The sequence below is a fragment of the Theropithecus gelada genome, chromosome 6, assembly GCF_003255815.1.
Source record: "Theropithecus gelada isolate Dixy chromosome 6, Tgel_1.0, whole genome shotgun sequence".
NCBI lineage: Eukaryota > Metazoa > Chordata > Mammalia > Primates > Cercopithecidae > Theropithecus > Theropithecus gelada.
Window position 1 is genome coordinate 92,448,039 of NC_037673.1, and position 20,844 is coordinate 92,468,882.

General features: G+C 36.3%; 1 protein-coding gene across 2 annotated transcripts in view; it reads left to right on the plus strand.

Moving 5' to 3' along the window:
* LNPEP (leucyl and cystinyl aminopeptidase) overlaps window positions 1-20,844 on the plus strand; it is a 105,993-nt gene that overhangs the window by 56,092 nt on the left and 29,057 nt on the right. For both annotated transcript variants that reach the window (XM_025387272.1, XM_025387273.1), the window contains exons 5-11: window positions 6,463-6,583; window positions 7,266-7,420; window positions 9,856-9,969; window positions 11,445-11,576; window positions 16,814-16,945; window positions 19,457-19,617; window positions 19,821-19,909. In XM_025387272.1, the coding sequence (XP_025243057.1) occupies window positions 6,463-6,583; window positions 7,266-7,420; window positions 9,856-9,969; window positions 11,445-11,576; window positions 16,814-16,945; window positions 19,457-19,617; window positions 19,821-19,909 (904 nt within the window). The remainder of the gene's footprint in view (window positions 1-6,462; window positions 6,584-7,265; window positions 7,421-9,855; window positions 9,970-11,444; window positions 11,577-16,813; window positions 16,946-19,456; window positions 19,618-19,820; window positions 19,910-20,844) is intronic.

Sequence of the window (20,844 nt, forward strand, 5' to 3'; positions counted from 1 at the left end):
ATCTTATCATTTTGCTACTTCAAAAGGGTGTATCTTTCCTTTTAGAAAAGACTATCATGTCATGTCTATCCCATACCTCTCAGAGATAAGGGCAGAGATAAGGATCCTCTGGCGATTTATCAGCAATAATACTGTATGCCTTTAATGACACTACTCAAAAAGTAAACTAAGTGTTTAATGGTAAGTGTAGACTATAATATTAAGTGCTAAATAATGGTTCACTCACCTTTGGATTGAAAGACTTTATGTCAAGGATTTTTCAGAATCCTTTCAAAAGGATATTATGACTGGTTTAAATCTGAAATAATTCAGTTAATTCCACTTCTGGTGTTGCACCACATATTTAGCCTTTGTTTTAGAGTTTGCAGCTTCGATAAAGCCTAAGAAGCCCAATCTAAAAGAGCCAGGTTTGCTGCTGCTTCAAGAGTCAGCTGAACACTACCTTCTCCTTGAAGCATTTCTTTCTTACCCCAGCTGGAATTAATCATTCCCTCTCTGATCTTTCGTAGCACTTTAATTATCTCTTTTTTGTAGTTCTTACACACATTGGTATAAAATCCCCAGCACTTTTTATGTAGCCCAAAATGTATGCAGTCTTGGCATTTTCCCACTTTCTTTTCTTCCTTCCTCTTCACTCTGTCTCTTCCTTTTTCCCTCTTTCTCTCGTCTGTTGTGTTTGCTTCACACTACCTGTAGGATTACATTCAGATTCATCATTTGATACTCAAGGCCTTCCTTATAAATTCAGCTATATTTCTTTTCTTGTTTAAAATTTATTTTTCCCTTTAAAAAATTTTTTCCACCCATCTGCACACTGATCTTTCTTTTTTCTTTTTCTTTTTCTTTTTTTTTTTTTTTGAGACAGAGCCTCACACTGTTGCCTGGGCTGGAGTACAGATGACACAATTTCAGTTCACTGCAACCTCCACCTCCCAGGTTCAAGCAATTCTCCTGCCTCAGCCTCCCTAGCAGCTGGGATTACAGGCACCCTCCACCATGCCCGGGTAATTTTTTTGTATTTTTAATAGAGACGAGGTTTCACTATTTGGTTTACATGGTCTCGAACTCCTGACCTCGTGATCTGCCTGCCTGTGCCTCCCAAAGTGCTGGGATCTTTTTTTAAAATATTTTAGTGACAGGGTCTCACTCTGCCACCCAGGCTGGAGTACGTGGTGCAGTCATAGCTCACCATAACATTAAAGTTCTGGGCTCAAGTGATTCTCTCCCAAGTCGCTGGGACTACAGACAGGAACCTGCTACCATACTTAGCTAGGTGTTTTGTTTTGTTTTTTAATTTTTTATAGAGACATCTTGCTATGTTGCCCAGGCCAGCTTGGAACTCCTGGGCTCAAACAGTCCTCCTGCCTCAACCTCCCAAAGTTCTGGGATTACAGGTTTAAACCATACTTCTGGCAAATTCAGCTATATTTCTAATTGCCTCATTGTGAATTCTTTCATCTAGGCAAGCTGAATTATTCATTGCCGACATACATACTGCATTCTCATAAATGTGTGTGCATGTGCATGCTTGTGTGTATGTGTGTGGAAAGAGAAAGAGAGAAGTTTCAGGTGACTATTTTTTGTTTTTTGCTTTTTATTTACCTATATTAGGAAACAACATGGTTAAACATAGACTCTGGAGTCTAATTGGGTTGACATCCCTCCTAGACAGCTTACTAGCTATGGACCCTTAAGTAGACTGCTCTCATCCTTTCTCAGTATGTATATATATGCACACATATATACACACATATATACACACATATACATATGCATATATGCATGGATAGAGTGCATACTTCGTTTTTACCATATGAAAATATAAAATTGTTGCATGTGAGTAAATATCTACATTATTTTTAATACCCAGAAGTAAATGTTTTGAAAATATTAACATTATACAAATAAATAATAGTTTTATTAATTTATTGACTTTTTATCAGGAAATGGGGAGGAATGTGACATGCATGGAGTCATACTCTGTGCTGGCAGCTGTTCTAGGCACTCATTTATAAACATTTTTTCATTTTATAAGCCAAATAAGGGGAAGATACGTATTAGACCCACATTGCTGATGAGGAAACAGTGTCTCAAAGGAGTTAAGTAGTTGACCTAAGATTACATAATCAGTAAGTGATAGTCAAAATTGTTTTGTTCACCACAATATGCTGCTGCCTACACCAAATGACATAAGTAACTTTGCTGTTTATGTTGGGTATGGTGACCAGAAATTTAAAACTTGGAGTCTAACAAAGGACTAGACTTTTAGATATGTTGATAGATTTTGTTATGCTAAAATCTCTAGGATGGCTTCTATTTTGTAATATTTGATGGGTAGGTTCAGAAATAAGGCAATATTCAGAAACAAGTCAATAGAGCTTTACTTACTAAAGTCAATATTGCTCACCAACTAAAAGTTTCAAAGTTGACTATAGATTATTACATGTGTTCTCTTCAGTGTTAAATACTGCATTGTTGTCAAAGACCTAAAAAAAGAGGAACATGTATTTCATCATTTCTGTTCATTCTTCATTCTGTAAACTTCCCCCTGTCTTCAGAAATACCAGAATTACCTAGACAATTCTAGGCCAGTTGTGAAATACAATGCCTACTTTTGTTTGCCACTGCCTGCTTTTGTTTTTACTGTAGACAGGCATAACATGTAGAATCAGAATCTAGTCATGGTTAGTCAGGTGTGGACACCACATCTGACATTGAGCATTCAAATAGAAACTTCACCAGTATCATCCATGTGAAGTTATAATTTTAATTTATTCACATTTAGTCAGAAACATGACTACATGACTTTGTTCCAAATTTCCTCTAAAAACATTTCTACCTCAACTATCTTCCACCAGCCTGGAACATTGTACACAATTTATGTCATTCTCCTAAAACCATCTAAGCAGTTATTCTCAATAGACTTAACTGTTTTTGTGGGGGAGAGGGGTGGAATTTCTGCTTTTGTGTGTGTCCAGTTATCTGTTGAGGAAGACTGTTGTTTTTCAGAAAATTTAGTATTGAAACTTCTAATATTTTCTGCCTTTATAAATCTTGCAGACCATATTATTGTCCCTTTTGAAAGTATGAGGTTTTGTTCTATTTTTGCTTTTGTTAATTAGTTTTGGTTTTTATTAAATTAAGAAACAAATAAGTTAAACTTAAATCTGTTATTGCTTAATGTTAACCTTCTTCTTTGAGAGCTGATCAGGGATCTTTCTAGTTGTGTTTTTAGAAATCTCCTATAAGATCTTTGAAAGAGATCTAGCAAGAAAGAGATCTGGCAAGTTGTAAGTTTTAAGGCCTGAGTGCTGACTGACTTTTATGTAACAATGTTTAGAGTTCTCTTACCAAGTCCAGAATGCTGTTCAAGACTTTCTTTGTTGAGCTAGGTTGCTCTCTCTATTTCTTACTGCATCTGTTGCTCTTAGAGAAGCTTGGTAATAATTATAATGACCAAATTATTTATCTCTAGTAAGAACTCATTGCAGATGTTTTTTAAGGAAAAGAAAAAGAGGTAGAAAGGAAGAGAAAGTATTTAAAACTACATTTTTTCCTAATCATTGTATTCCAGAGATGGGAATAAGTGGACCCTTTGGTCGAAGTTCAGTTTCGTGTGAACTTTTTCTCCTGACTTGTCCTCTAAGGAAAGGTGCACAGTGTTGGGAGTTGCCAAATGGTGTGTGTGATAGAAGAATGTTTTAGAGTAATCTGGAGGTATGGGTGATGTTTCTGTTGGGATACCATCTTCTAGATGATTTAGGCAACTATAACACAAGATATGTTTGTCTGCAAAGAATAGGTACAGCTAATAAAGACTTGTCTTAAATTCCAGTGATCTTGATACAGTTATTTATAATGATAGCTGGAGATTTAAAAATTGTATGTCAGGCGCGCGTGTGTGCGTGTGTGCGTGTGTGTGTGTGTGTGTGTGTGTATACTAAAACTGACTTCTGTTGGAGAAAGATGCAGGAAATGCAGTAAGTAGGATCAGCTTGTAGGCGGTGACTGAATTCAGTAAGTTGTGGTCACAGTCCTGTATCGGGGGCTTCAGGTGGTAGAAGGCTGGGCTAATGAAGTACGGATGGCCCCATAATATGGGAGAATAAATTTCTTCCCTCATTACTTTAGAAAGCAACATATTTTTAATTGGTTAACTCCAGTTCTATAGATACAATTCTTCCAGTAACTGTAACCACAGATACTCTGTTCACACATATTTTGCCTCAATTCTGATGGGAGTCTATTTGTAATAACAGTAATAACTACCACTTATTGAACACTTAGACATTGTGTCATGCACTAATCTAAGTTCTATACATGTATTAGCTTAGTTAATCCTCACAGCAGTTCTGTGAGAGTAGGAGCCACTTTTATCACCATTGTATGGATAAGGAAAGTAAGGTTTAACTAGCCTGCTCAAGGTCATACAGATAGCAGAGATCTGAACCCCAGGACTGTAAATACAGAGCCTATATATTTCATTTTTTGTTCATTTACTTAAACGTTCTATATTGTTTAACGTTTAAGCCACCTCCATATTTCTGTGATGAATGCATATGTTCTATAGACTGAAGCCTCACATAAAGACAATATGGTTGAAACCTATTTGACCTCTTAGAAATTGTTGATGGTTTTTTGCTTTATTTTAATAGGTTTTTGGGGAACAGGTAGTGTTTGGCTACATGAATAAGTTCTTTAGTGGTGATTTCTGAGATTTTGGTGCACCCATCACCCAAGCGGTGTACGCTGTACCCAGTGTGTAATCTTTTATCCCTCACCCTCCTCCCACCCTTTCCTCCATGTTCCCAAAGTCCGTTGTATCATTCTTATGCCTTTGCATCCTCATAGCTTAGCTCCCACTTATGAGTGAGAACATACATACAATGTCTGGTTTTCCATTCCTGAGTTACTTTACTTAGAATAATGGTCTCCAATTCCAACCAGATTGCTGCGATTGCCATTATTTCATTCCTTTCTATGGCTAAGTAGTATTCTATGGAATGTATATATATCACAATTTCTTTATCCATTCATTGATCAATCCCAGTAGTGAGATTGATGAATCAAATGATTCCTCTACTTTTAGTTCTTGAAGGAATCTCCACACTGTTTTCCGTAGTGGTTGTTCTAGTTTACATTCCCACCAGCAGTGTAAAGGTGTTCCTTTTTCACCACATCTACGCTAACATTTATTATTTTCTGATTTTTTTGCTTATGGCAATTCTTGCCAGGAGTAAGGTGGTATCACATTGTGGTTTTGATTTGCATCTCCCTGATCATTAGTGATGTTGAGCATTTTTCCATATGTTTAATGAGAAACCAAAATTGGAGTTAGAGTTCACCAATGTGCTTTTTCCAAATTATGAATTGTTCAAAAAGTTTACATTTTCCACCCGTTGAGATCTTCATTTTGAGGTTTTTATTTTTCTGCTGTGTCTAATCTACATCCCACTTTTCCAGGTGAATAAAGAGGGCTTTTTAAAATCAATTGGAAAAGAATAAGTATTGTTTTGTAAAACCCATTGCTTTGAACATGGCTGTTTAGCACTTGCCTTTTAATACTTACTGAATAAGATGTTCATAGTTTGTCACATCATATGTGTTTAATTTATTCATTTAGCCAAAAAAAAAAAGAGAGTGAGCAAGAATTGCAATTTAAATAATAAAGATGATTCCATCTGCTTTCTCTCTTAGTATGCACCCTGGAATGAATGGGCAGTGGGAGACATGAAACTGTTGTTCCCTTAGTTGGTTTTAGTTCTGTATACAACTCGTAACACAAGTGTCTCTCTGCATAATATATATATTTTTATAACATGATCCTTAAAAAAAAGCCAACAACTGAAAAAAAAAGTTAAACTGTCCCAAGCACTAGAAGATAAACTGACTGTGCCATACTTACTGAAAGAGAATATGTTGGTCTCTATTGGTTTTTCCAGGATAATTTCAAATGTGCAATTTATGCCTTACATGTTAACTTTAGAACTAACTCCATCATAAGATGTGACTCCTCAGTGTTGAGTACCTGCTAGATGCCAGGCACGGTGATAGGTCCTGAAAGGATGAAAATTTAGTTTTGTCTTTCAGATAACTCTCAATCTTTTTACCTCATAAGTAAGGAAGGGCAGCTACAAGTAAGGGGAGAGGAAGAGAAGAGTATCATAGAATTAAATAGGCAAATACTTATAAATTGCTATAAGATGACCTAAAGTAGTTACTTTGGATGTTGCTAGCTTAAAAAAAGCGGGGGGTAGGATCAGTAAATTTTTTCAACAATGTTGTATGTGTGGAAGGGACTTGCTGTGGGGGCTAAAGTAACCATAAGCGAGTGTTTCTATCCAGAAAGATCTCATACAATTCTATAGAATTTTCAGATATGTTAGTCTTGACAGTGCTACTTGAGTATCATGCCATTTTAATTGTACCTGTCCTTACATCATACATAATGTTTCCCTTTAGGTTTCTATATATGCTGTGCCAGAAAAGATTGGTCAAGTTCACTATGCCTTGGAAACAACTGTGAAGCTTCTTGAGTTTTATCAAAACTACTTTGAAATTCAGTACCCACTTAAGAAATTGGGTAAGAATCAAATAGTGTCTCTGATTTTTGTTATAATTAGAACCTAGATTTATTTTGTGAATGTTTTTTAGAAAGAGGTTCTGCCCAAGTTGTTTGCAGAGAAAACCAAAAACCATTATTAATGCTTTAAAAATTGTTTGTATTTGTTAATATTATTTAGATTTCATGAATATATCTGAAGTTGGAGCTTAAAACACTTAAGTTTATAGGGCTACTAAAAAGGTGCTGTATAAATGGGAATTTGCTTAGGGCTTAGTCTGCAATTTGACTAATTCTAACTTCCAAGAAATACCCAATTTAAATAATAAAAACTGAGTAATGGGAGCTCAGTAAAGCAAGAACATTTCAGTACTGTTCAACATGGAGCTAGTCCTGGAGAGCAGAGTATTGGCCGTGAACTTTGTCCTTCTTGCTCTGGGAAGCTGATTGATTGTAAAGGAATTAGGCATCTCTTTCTTCACCAAGGGAGAGTGGAACAGTGACTCTAAAAGGGTTTGAACAGGTCTTCCTCAGCTGACATGTGGGTAGGGAGCATATAGAGTTAGAATAAGGAAGATTCCGTTTATTAGAAGTATAAAAAGAATTCATGGCTTTCACAGTGATAAACCATTGAATAAAATACTTTGAGTAGAAAATGCCTAAGATGAGGGAAAGTTGATCACTTATTTCCTGTTATGTCCAGATTTGGTGGCTATTCCTGACTTTGAAGCAGGAGCAATGGAAAATTGGGGTTTGCTCACCTTCCGAGAGGAGACGCTTTTGTATGACAATAACACTTCTTCAATGGCGGATAGAAAACTGGTGACTAAAATCATTGCTCATGAACTGGCTCACCAGGTATTAGCAACCAAGGCTGTTATATATCACACCTGTGGTCTACTTCATGTCCTGGAGTTATTGTTAGCACTTAGATGCTAATAATTCTTTTTTTTTAAGTATTGCCTTCTTTTATAATAGAAAGATGCTTTTTAAACACAAACTTCATTTTCAAATGAAAATTCTATCAGATGTTTGTATAGGACTTTACAAGTTAAAGCATTTTTACATCTGTCTTACTTCACAACTTCTCTAAGGTGGGTATTAATCACATTTTACAGATGTGAAAACTGAGACTCAGTTCAAATAAATGGCTTGCCATAAGTCATACAGCTAATAAGTGGCAGCACTGGGCCATGAAGAGCCACTATCTCTTCAAGATCTCTTCTCCCCCCCAGTAATACACAGCTGCATCACCTATGACAAATGCCCATTGCCCAGTATAACATTTTGGGGAAGAATCTCTTTCCCTAAGTTGCACCCTTCTGACAACTCAAACTGTAGCTGTCAGGGCTGGATTTTTTTTTTTTTTTTTTTTCATCCCCTGCCAGAACGGGGTTCTCTGTTAATTTTGGAGAGGGGGTTTCTGAGAAAATGGCAAAGGGACTGTTTGTCCCATGAAGAGAAAGAAAATTATATGGGTACATAACACCCCCATTCTTCCCTAACACTTTGTCTCTATTGTGCCCTGGAAGAGGTGCTTAACTAGCATTGGGTATGGTTTGGGTGATGTCATCACAGTTTCAGTATATGAATAGGATGTATTCTGGTCAGCTTATATCCTACATCAAACACCTTATATGAATCTAGCCCTTGTGAAGACTTCATGACAAGCTGGCATATGAGCACGTTCTTATTTGCTTTAAAAATAGGTCATGGGCCAGATGCAGTGGCTCACGCCTGTAATCCCAGCACTTTGGGAGGCAGCAGCAGGCGGATCACGAGGTCAGGAGATCAAGACCATCCTGGCTAACATGGTGAAACCCCATCTCTACTAAAAATACAAAAATTAGCTGGGCATGGTGGTACATACCTGTAATCCCACTTACCTGGGAGGCAAAGGCAAAAGAATCACTTGAACCCGGGAGGTGGATGTTGCAGTGAGCCGAGGTTGCACCAGTGCACTCCTGCCTGGCAACAGAGAGAGACTCCATCTCAAAAAAAAAAAAAAAGATCATATAGATAAGATGTCTTTTGGGGGATCTCCTCTAGGTCTGTTATTTCTAAAGCCACTCATCACCATTTGGGAGTATTTCTCTGTTACTTCCTCTTTAGGACTTAGAAATCATCTTCCTCTGAAACAGGTTTTAAGATAATATCTTAGAAAAATATGTTATTGTAATTCTGAAAGGTGTTTTGTTTTATGCAGTAACCTTGTCCTTTTGCTGCTGATTTGAGATAAGCCCAAGACCACACAGACCAAATTACATACCTTATAACTACTTTTCATTTTAAGGATTTTTTTTAGATACACTTTTTAAGGAGAATCTCTTATTATTTTTTTTTCCTTCTTTTCTTCTTACTACCTCATAGAAGAAAATATTTAAATATCTGTCTGACTTCATTTGTTTATATATATGCCAGATTTTTTTTTTTTTTTTTTTTTTTTTTTTTTTTAATGAAACAAGGTCTCACTCTGTCACCCAGGCTGGAATGCAGTGGCATGATCATAGCTCACTGCAATTTTGAACTCTTGGGCTCAACTGATCTTCCCACCTCATCCTCCCAAGTAGCTAGGACCACAGGCATGCATCACCATGCCTGGCTTAATTTTTTTGTAGAGACAGAGTCTCGCTATGTTGCCCATGCTGGCTTGAACTCCTGGCCTTAAGCAATCCTCCTGCCTTGCCCCCGCAAAGCACTGGGATTACAGGTGTTAGCCACCATGCCCAGCCTGTATATGTCAGCTTTCTTAAGGAATGTTGTTTGAATTCTGTTTTGAATCATGCAAATACTGTCTTCAATTTGGGCAACTGAGGAGAAACAAAATATAGGCTTTCTGACTACAGGAAAATCTCTCATATAGAGACTTTTTAGTTGTCATGGATGGTTGTAGACACAATGGAAAATAATCTTACTAACTTGATATTAGAAGGTAGAAAAATGTCATTATCTAGGAAATCTCACTTCATGAGGTGGCCAAAAAAGGTTTTTATTTCCCTATATTCATGCTATATTGCATGTTAAATTGATAAATATGCTAATAACCTTGCTTGCTTGTTTCCCATTCAGTTAAGGTAAAAGATTAAAATTTTTATTTTAGTTTTAATGTAAATTTATATAATTTTTGTAAATTTTAAATTAATTTGAATATAGTTTGTTTTAACTATAATACCAGTATATTTTTAAGATATTGTAATCAAGTTATAAGTGATTACTATGACACTTCAGCCAATTATTTAAAAAATTCCTGAGACTGTAAATATCCTATGGGTTAATTGTTTTCTCTCCCCCAGTGGTTTGGCAATCTGGTAACAATGAAGTGGTGGAATGATCTATGGCTAAATGAAGGTTTTGCCACTTTCATGGAGTATTTCTCTTTGGAAAAAATATTCAAAGAGCTTTCTAGTGTAAGTACAGGGTTTCTTTGGCCTACTATGAATGCTAGGAGGAAAAATAGTCAAGTCACATTTTCAGTGCATCTGGAGTAATGAAAATTGTTTCTAGGAAGGTATGCCAAACTTGACCTTGGTTATTGGTATCTATACCTTTTGAGATTTGACAGGAAAGTGATGCTATTATTTATTGATGTGTTTCATTGAAAACTGAAATTATATAAGATTACTTTACATTTTTGTCATTAAGATGAACATTTTAAATTGTTTTGCAACATTTTCTTTTAAACAGCTGTAGTTCTTCTGTTCGCAGGAATTTAAAGTTGCAAAGTCCTTTTTGCAAAATTAAACTTTTTTATCCTGTGTAAAAATTAAATAAAAAATTAAAACATTTTGTAGTAATACTGTTTCTCTGTTATCACTGTGTACATTCTTGTAATAGTTATATATAGCTTGGTACAAATAAAATTTGCCCTTTTTAAGGTACAAACCACATTTTATGCCTTTTTCCAAAGATTAGGAATACCATTTCAGTACAGAGAAGTATAATAGTGGTTTCACTATGGTATTAGACTCTTGGGAAATATTTTCAGGACTTAGGGATATTCAGACACACTAGGCCATGATATGACAGATACTGTCAAGGTAATTCAAACAATAGGTGGGAGAGTGTAAAGATACCTTCCAACCCCCAAATTGTTTGACTTTCTATTAAACTTCCTGATGTTATGATCCAAGATGGCTTTTAAAACAGAAGTGCTTTTAGAGCTTTTGATTTGAAATTTTAGATAGGGCTTATTGAAAAATTTCAAGTGGTAGGGGAAATTAATTGATATTAATATCAAGTGGTAGCTAGAATACTAAGAAAGATATTCTAAATCCATGTATGCTACGTAAGCAATGAGATACACAGTTTGACCACTTGGTGGTGCCCAGAATGTGTAAAAACGTCTAATACATGTTCTAGGGGAACTCGTCTGCTGAGCTCTTAAAGAATTATTTCTGTTTAAGAGTTATATTTTATTTAAAACGGACCTCAGTTAAGGGAAATGTATATTTTCTTTGTAGAAATTCTAGACCATATATGAGAAATCAGCATAAGGACCAGTTTTTGTTTTTTCTCTTTTTAAATTTCAGGTTTCATTTAAAAAAAAAAAAATATGCTAACATTTTTAGAATATTCATCTTGGATACCCAGAGTTGGCATTTGTTTACTTTGGTAATAGATTCTCGATTTTCCCATACGCTGTTGTTTAGGAAATGCTAATTTTAATGTGGCCAGGTTATAATTGTATCTTTAAATTTAAGGAATACTCATAAAGGTTACAATCTTCCTACATTTTTGAAAGCTTATATCCTGAAGTTTAGTGACACTGGTCATTTTTTTCCTAATGATCTTACATACTAATTAGTCTAATTCATACAAATAATTACTATACTTTTGCATTTGATACTACTTGTGATATTCTAATCTTTTCATTTTTTGACAGTATGAAGATTTCTTAGATGCTCGATTTAAAACCATGAAGAAAGATTCCTTAAATTCATCTCATCCGATATCATCATCTGTTCAGTCTTCAGAACAAATTGAAGAAATGTTTGATTCTCTTTCCTATTTTAAGGTATTGCTGTGAACAAAAAGGTAGCTGGAGTGGGTTTAAAATTTCATATGTGAGCAAGCTGCGTGACTTAGATTATTTTAAAATTAAATTTTTTTCAGGTATTAATGGTAAACTATAAAATGTTTGCTTCTATATAAATCTTGGCCTTAACTTTTTTGTGAGTTTTTTTTCTTTCTCTAACGCTTAAGTTGTATGACTAGTATTCCAGACAGTTAACCAGATCTTATAGCACTGCATCTTTTAAAGTCAGTTTACTCTCCAGATCTATAGGTAGAATATGTTCGGGGAAGGTCCTAAGCAAGCTCTTGGCTGTGTTACTCAGAATTGAGGTATGCTCTCAAGTCAGGATTGCCAAAACAAGTAAGCAAAAAGAGATTTTTAAGAATTGAAGATAGATTTCAGAATCTGAAACACACACCCTGGGTTTTGAGGTAAAGAAAAAGCAGAATGTTAACCCCATTTGGATCACCATAGGTCAGAGAATGGAAGAATAGGGATAACAGTGTCATTCACATTTATGTTGTGGGGAGGAATGAATGTTATGGCTGTCAGATAAGATAGAGAAGAAAATACACAAAATGTGTGAGATACAGTCTATGTCAAGTAGCTGAAAGTTCAGGTGATTTGGTACTTGTGGAGCAATAAAAGAGGTAATATGTGCTAGTGGGACAGAATTTTTGCCTAGGATAACGAAGAGAAACTTTTGGGAGGAAAATGGGAATTGAGTTGACCTAAATAATTAAAATATAGGTAAAGAAGAAAGAAGAATGCGAAGTATAGGGTAGGGCAGGAATGGAGCAATGAGCTCTACAAAGAAAATGAAGTACTTAGTAATGTTTTTTTCAGAGAGTCAGTGTTTGACCACAGTGGAAGCCACACGAGAAGAGGGAAAAGAAGAGAAAGTTGAATAGGGCCCAGTTGTAGAAGGCTCTGGATACCATAAGGAATTATTTTTTCCTATGCAATAGGAAGCTTGAAAAGACTTTTGAACAGAGGAATGACTTGATTAAAGTTACTATTTAGGAAAAGTAAATTGGTTTCAGTTTATAAAGTAGATTTAAGTGGGAAGAAACGTAAAGTCAGGAAATTGCTGCTAAAGTCCAGGCATGAAATGGTAAAAGTTTGAAATGAGGAGTGCTGGTAAGGGTGGAAAGAAAACAATGGGTATAAAAAATACTGGGCAGGGAAAGTACTTAAAGTATTAGTGACAGGGTAAGGCCAGTAAAGAAAGAGGTAGCAATGTTTTTCAGGTTCAAACCTGACTGACAAGAATTATTGTACAGGTACTATTAATAAACAAGAAAATCAGGAGTTCAGTTACCTATATTAAATCTATTCTAATTAGAGCTACTGGTGTGATTTTTGAAGCCCATAGTGGACCTGTCAATAAAGAAAATTTAAAACTTGAGGTTCTATTATACCAAAGTTAGAGCAATTATTTCAGGATTTGAAAACCTGCTTAAAATGCTATAAGTTCAGTATATAATAACAGAACAGAGTCATAATAGAGCTCTGTCTGCTTCTGACCCTAACCCTCTAAACCCAGAATTCAGTGTCTTCTGAACATGTAGTTTCCATATCATAGTCAACCCCTGTCAATATGGTAACTACTTGTTTCAGAGTCGGGAAGGAGTTGTCATTGGCAAATATTCTGTGTAATTAAGAGAAGTGGGATACTGGATAACTTATCAGTATTGTGTACAAGAAGGTAAGCACCAGTAGGGAAATACGTTTACCAGACATATTCTGTTTGGCCTTTATAATCATCAAGCCTAATTCTGATGCAGGTTGCCTTGCAAGATTTCATTCATTTAGCAAATCTTACAAGTACTAACCATGTACCAGCCATTGTTCTAGGTGCTGGAGTTATATCAGGGAAGAAGGTGGACTTTCTCTTTTTGTGAAGTTTCCATTTCAGGGGTCAAAGATAGAGACTGACAGTATACAAATGAATGAATAAGTAGGTATCGTGTTAAGTAATAGGTGTTAATATGAAAATAAAGCATGATAAGGGAAATGAGAATGACAAAGGAAATGATGTTTTTAATATAATATAGTTGAGAAGACCTTCTGTATGGTGACATTTGAACACCACCTAAGGCATGAGAAATGTGGTTTTCTTGGGGAAGAATATTCCAGGCAGAGGAAATAACCAATGTGTAGTGCTTGTGTGCAGAAAAGAGTTAATGTAGGAAGCCTGAGACTGCTATCCTTTGAAAGATCTGCTTGCAAGGTTGACCCTTGGGTGGCATGTGGGAACTTGGGTTTTGGGAAAGTTCCCACTATTGCATGATAAGAGTGGCTCACTGTGCCTAAACAATGTAGTTTATGCTGAAAATCTGCTTTCCTTCTGGGTATCTAGAGTTTTGGTATGTACTAGGCAGAAGGTACCTCTGTGACTAGCCCACAGTAAACAACCTGGGTGCTGAATCTCTAATGATCATCCCTGTTAGATGGTATTTCACACATGTTGTCACAACTTTCTGGAGGAATTAAGTGCATCCTGCGTGACTTCACTGGGAGAGGACTTGGAAGTTTGTGCCTGTTTTCCTCTGGACTTTGCCCCATGCACCTTTTTTCTTAGCTGATTTTACTTCATATCTTTTCACAGTAATAAATCATAGCAGTGAGTATGACTATATGCTGAGTTCTGTGAATCCTTCTAGTGCATCATCAAACCTGGAACTGGTCTTGGGGACTCTCACATGAGATATGAGATTGAGAGAGAGATGAGATTGAGATAAAAGATTGCTTGCATGTTCAAGCACCAGCAAGGATCCAATGTTATCTGGAGTAGAGGAAGCAGAGGAGAAAGTAGCAGTTGAAGTTAGAGGGATTGTAAGAGGCCAGATTATTATAGGGTCTGCTAAGCCATGGTAAGGACTTTGATTTTATTCTAAGTGAAATGAAAAGTGATTTGATCAGGGAAGTACCATGATATGGCTTATTTTGTAAAAGATCACTCTAGTCTTCAATAGTACATGGAGTTAAGAGGACTAGTTAGGAAATTATTGTAATAGATGGATGGCGAGACAATGGTGACCTGGACAAGGGTGGAAGTTGTGAAGGTGATGGAGTTACAACTGGACTTAGAATGTATTTTAAAGATTGATACAGTAGAATTTGCTCACAGATTAGATATGAAATACAAGAAGGAGGGGTCAGGGTAACTTTAAGATTTTTACCTGAATAACTGGAAAAATGGAGTTGTCATTTGCTGAAATGGAGAAGACTTTAGAAGTAGGTTTAGGGAAAGAAGGGGGAAGAAACTTCAATTTCTGAGTGAGTATGAGATATGGATTAGACATCCAAATGGAGATACTATGCAGGCAGTTGGATATGGGTCTGAAATTCAAGGGGGAGGAAGTCTGGTTAGAGATATACATTAGGGGATCAATTATGGAAACCTTGGAGTTGGGAGATTAACTAGGAAGGAAATTTAGACAGAGAAAAGGGGTCCAAAGATCAGATGCCAGAACACACTTCCCTCATTGGAAGATGAGGAGGATTCAGTAGAAGAGACTGAGAAGGATGGCCAGTGGATAGGGAGAGAATCAAGAGTAGTGTCCTGCAGCTCTCAAGGAGGAGCGGGTGATCACTTATATCAAATGCTATCAATAGATGGATAAGATGAACCTGAGAATTCACATTTGTATGGCACCAGGAAGTTTACCAGTGACCTTGATAAAAATACTTCCGGCTGGGCATGGTAGCTCATGCCTGTAATCCCAGCACTTTGGGAGGTCGAGGTGAGTGGATCACCTGAGGTCAGGAGTTCAAGAACAGCCTGGCCAACATGGTGAAACCCCGTCTCTACTAAAAATACAAAAATTAGGTGTGCTTGGTGGTGGTGCCTGTAATCCCAGCTACGCAGGAGGCTGAAGCAGGAGAATCGCTTGAACCCAGGAGGCGGAGGTTGTAGTGAGCGGAGATCGCGCCATTGCACTCCAGCCTGGGTGACAAGAGTGAGACTTCATCTCAAAAAATAAAAATAAAAAATACTTCCAGTAGAGTGATGATTAGAAGATGGCTCAAGAGAACATGGAAAGAGAGCAAATGGGGATGGCAAATTGAGGACAACCCCTTTGGGGAGTTTTACTACCAAAAAATAGCACCATAACCGGAGCAAGGTGAAGTTAGGGAAAGGTAGAGAGCCTTTCATTTGTTTAAAATTAGGAATGTTACGTCGTTTTTGTTTTGTTAATGGGCATGTTACAGTATGGAGGGGAAAGTTGGTGATGCAGAAGAGAAAAGACTGTTGGGGACAACAATGAGTACTTACATTTATAGAACAAGTAATAGCTATGAAGCGTGATATAGAAATGAGTAATAGGTAATAATTTAGTATTTGTACAAGAATCTTGACATTACTACATTTTAATCAAAAGTGAAATTCATTCAAAAACTACTAGAGTGCCTACCATGTAGTGGGCATTGTTTTAGTCATTGGAGTTGAGTTTTCACTTTTTCCTCTCAGTTAGCTGACAGCGTAGATGAGGAAATAAATGTGTAACAGAGACAGGATGCCAAATAAACTGTATTGAAGATGGAGAAATGTGATTTCTATTTCAAACCAGGAAGGGCTTCACAGAGGAGGCGGTGCTTATTTCAGGATTGGGAAGGATGACATGTATATCAATGGATGTAGTGTGACCTTAATAGTATGCTTGCTGCCCTATACATTTGTTAGTTCCAAGCAGTTGAAGTGACTCTGCAGGAAGAAAAGAGATTCTGGTTACTTCGCAACACAATATACTAAAATAAGAAATTAATGACATACCTAGCAGGGAGTCTTTTGAGAGCCTTGCCAATTTATTGTGTCTCCAGCAGTCTGTGCTCATGAATTCAATGGGTAATTTAAGCACTGGGGATGGAGGTGTGGATGCCACAGAAAATTTGCCATGTTTTTCTATTAAAATGTATTTATAAATACTTAGCTTTTCAACACTAACACTGAAGCAGTGAGTATACCAATGGACCACACGGACTGGCTCCTGGTTAGAATAGTGCACATGGGAATCTACTCATTAATTCTTTTTCAAATCCTTTAAAACAATGTTAAGATAGTTGAACACAGTCCACATCTAGTTATAGCAGACTAAGTAGCAGTGTATTATAACTAAGTTCTACATATGGAAGTAAATTTTTAGAATGACTATAGTTTGAATTTTAGATTCCCAATTTGATAATCTATAGTATTCTATTATTTTCTTTTTCCTCACCTTTTTTTTGAGTAGGGAGCTTCTCTCTTGTTGATGCTGAAAACTTACCTTAGTGAAGATGTGTTTCAACATGCTGTTGTCCTTTACCTGCATAATCACAGCTATGCATCCATTCAGAGTGATGATCTGTGGGATAGTTTTAATGAGGTAAGTGACCTGGGTAATTTATTTAGCTCAGTAAAAAGAGACGAGTTCGTCTATTTATACTCTTTAGCATGTGTGTAAGTTAATCTGTGGTACAAAGCATAGTTATTTAAGAAAGAGGGGGATGGAGCTTGCTATATAAATATTTATGAATGGAGCACTGAATTTTATGTCAAGAAATGAGAATGCTGTTCTTAGTTGTTGGGAAAAATGTGTGTGGACTTGGGTAGCCAGTTTTTTTTTTTTTTTTTTTTTTCTGTACCTTAATTTCTATTCCTATTTTGTAGGAAAGTTGTCTTCTCCATATTAATGAATATTACTATATTTTTATTATTTGACTTTTTTTTTCAAAAATTTCTTTTCCTATCCTTACCGTTTTTTAGTTTTTCTGCCTCCTTTGAGTGATTCTGTACTCTGCTCTATGAATCTCTTGCCTTTGTTCCTCCAGAGGAACTCTGGACTGTTCCTCCAGAGTAGATGATACTTCACAAGCTGACTGCATATTACCCTTGGATGGTTTTGCTGTTGGAATTTTGTCATTCCTGGAAATATTCTAGCAAAAAATGTAATTATGTAGAAGTTACACTTCAAAGCAGCACATGAACCCGGGCTGCTTCATGCATGTATGCTGACTGCAAAACCCTTATAAGCATTTGCGTTTGTTACCCTGATTTAGATTGATGGGTCGTAATGCTTTAAAAGATCACAGACTTGACTGGGCGTGGTGGCTCACGCCTGTAATCCCAGCACTTTAGGAGGCCAAGACAGGCAGATCATGAGATCAGGAGTTTCAAGACCAACCTGGCCAATATGGTGAAACCCCGTCTTCACTAAAAACACAAAAATTAGCCAACGTGGTGGCACGCACCTGTATTCTCAGCTACTTGGGAGGCTGAGGCAGGAGAATCATTTGAATCTGGGAAGCAGAGGTTGCAGTGAGCCAAGACTGCACCATTGTACTCCAGCCTGGGTGAGAGAGCAAGACTGTCTCAAAAAAAAAAAAAAAAAAGGAAAGATCAGATCGCAGACTTATTTGGAAATTTGATGAAAGTTCTGGCCATATTACTCAGAAAAACCACATATGTGCAGAACATCACACAGAGTTTCAAAGTTTTATTGACTCTAGGTTAGGAACCCCTGCTCTGGATCTTTCTCATACATTCTTTCTGCTTCTTTGCCTCATCTGAATCCTGATATTTTCTAACTGTTAATCTTTTGCCCAGAAGATATATCTTCCCTACTCTCTGAATTCTCTTTGAGAACTTATTACCTAACAGTTGTTCCCAAATCATTGTTTTATTCCTCTGATATAGTAGCATTTCATTTGAAAGCCACATTGTTTACTTTATACTTACCGTCTTATCTGTTGGCATTTAGAACATATTTCTGCCTTTCTCATTGACTGCAACTTTTGCATCATGGTGTTTTTCTTTCCCAAACTAGTTCCTAACAGTATCCTCAGGTTTTTCAGCATCCACATCAAATTATGCATTGGCTTCTTCACTTCAATACTGCTTCGACACCCAAAAGCATCTTGATTTTAGGCAAGCTTATTTTCTTCTAATTCTCTGGTTCAGAAATAAATAGGTTAGAGCCATGATAAATATAAGATTAATTAAAATGGGAAGATTTGCTCCATCCTTTTGTGCTATAAATAAATGGGCATATGGTGATTGAGGTAAGGCCTGCTGTAGTAGAGTGATTTTATCAATTTAGGTACATCATGACTTTGTTGCTTACAATTCAAATTCATATATAATCTAGAAAAATAATTTGAATCCTAAGTTTAACCACCTGCTTTAAAGAGGCTGTTGTTCAAAAATTGCTTCTTAGTTATTGATACTAGATGTCTTAGGGGCTTTGGGCCTTAGAGGGTCTGCAAAGCTCTGACACTAGGTTCTAGATTTTATAGATAACTTCATATATTTTCTGGGAAAGAAGGTCTGTGACCACCAAAGTAGTTTACCTCTGTTTTTGAGAAAGACTTAAGGCAACTGACCTGTTCATATGTCATTCTTCTGCTGCTGCCGCTGCTCCCTGGCACTCCCACAGTATTAGGTCCTAAGAGACTATCATTATGGAGGTGGATATATCATTATGGAGGTGATATATCATTATGGAGGTGAATATATCATTATTCATATCTTCTAGATGATAGTATTGTGATTTGAAAGAATACTTATACCTTCTTAGGGATTTTAATATTGATGAATTTAGGGATTTTAATGAACTCTTAGTTGGTTGATACATGTGCGGCTTCTCAACCTAGTGCCTCCCTCACTCCCTTAGCTATCACTTAGCTCTGTTCCAGGTTACATTCCTTTTAGCAGTTGCTCATTTACCTAGATTAGTGGTGTAAATTCAACATTCCTGTTTCTTTTTTATGTTAACATTAAATGTATTCTTTATAGATGGTAGGAAAAGAGGGAAGCGTACAGATAAATTAAAATTAAATTTTTTTAAACCAATTTTTATTTTTAAGGAAAAAGAGTTTTATGTATATACATTTTATAGGTCACAAACCAAACACTAGATGTAAAGAGAATGATGAAAACCTGGACCCTGCAGAAAGGATTTCCTTTAGTGACTGTTCAAAAGAAAGGAAAGCAACTTTTTATACAACAAGAGAGATTCTTTTTAAATATGAAGCCTGAAATTCAGCCTTCAGATACAAGGTACATGCCCTCTTTCTTTTCATGCCATCTCTTTTGCACCCTCAGTGATCATAAGTTCTTATGAAACCTAACAAGATTATCCCTTCCTAGGAATAGCTTAACAAAGTTAACCTTCCTACCAATTTTTTTTAAAAAAAGAAAACCAACAAATCATATGTAACTAACTGAAATAATAGTAATTTTCCAATATTTTCTCTTTACAGCTACCTGTGGCATATTCCACTATCCTATGTCACTGAAGGAAGAAATTATTCAAAATATCAGTCGGTATCACTACTGGATAAGAAATCAGGTTTGACTATAATGACAGTTCTGATTGGAAATGGCATAATTTTAAAAATTGGATCAGAGTGCATATATAAGATTACACTTGCCCATGTGGACACTCTCTGAATTGATTTTATGAGTTGCATATACCAGATGTGACTAACGTGAGATTGATTCTGTATATCATGCACAAAACTGGCTTTAGCTATGTGAAATAAGGTACAAAAATTTGCAGAGAATGTACTGGCATTCCTGAAAGAAAATAGCGAATGCCATGTTTTTATATTCAAGATTAATATTTTGTTACAAAATAAGAGGGGTTTCTTAAAGTATACTCTGCTGTCTGCTGTCTTGGGTTGGGCTGGGGCAACTGCATTTTAACGAGATACACCCTAAATGATTTGTGTGCATAATTGAGGTTGATTCATGATCGGATTTAGAGTAAATGGTTATTTCAATATGCCCTGAAGACAGCATATGTTTTGGGGAACAAGAAAATGGGGGAAGAAACTACGATAGCAAGGTGGAGGGAAACAGTAAAATATAAACATGGTGTATGCTGACCTACAATATGAAAAGCAATTGAAACGTAGTTTAGGGCCATTTGTTAAATACCACTATGAATGTCACACCACATATCTTCCTCTTAATTTACATCCTAAAGAAACACAAGGCTCTTGGGTTCTGTAGTATGCGTTAGTGATGCTTTGGATTGATGAAAAGGGAAAATTTCTCGTTTGAATTTGGATCTGGTGTCAAAGCCTATATTTTTGAGGGGTGAGTGTAGCTTAGGGGTAAGAGAATGGGACTTTGGAGACTGCCTGGTTCAATTCTTAGCACTACCATTGATCACTTATATGATTTTAGGCGAGTTATGTGAGCCTCATTCCCTCAGCTGTACAAAAGATATAGTAATTATACTTACTTTATGTAGTTGTGGTGAGGATTAAAAGAGCTCAT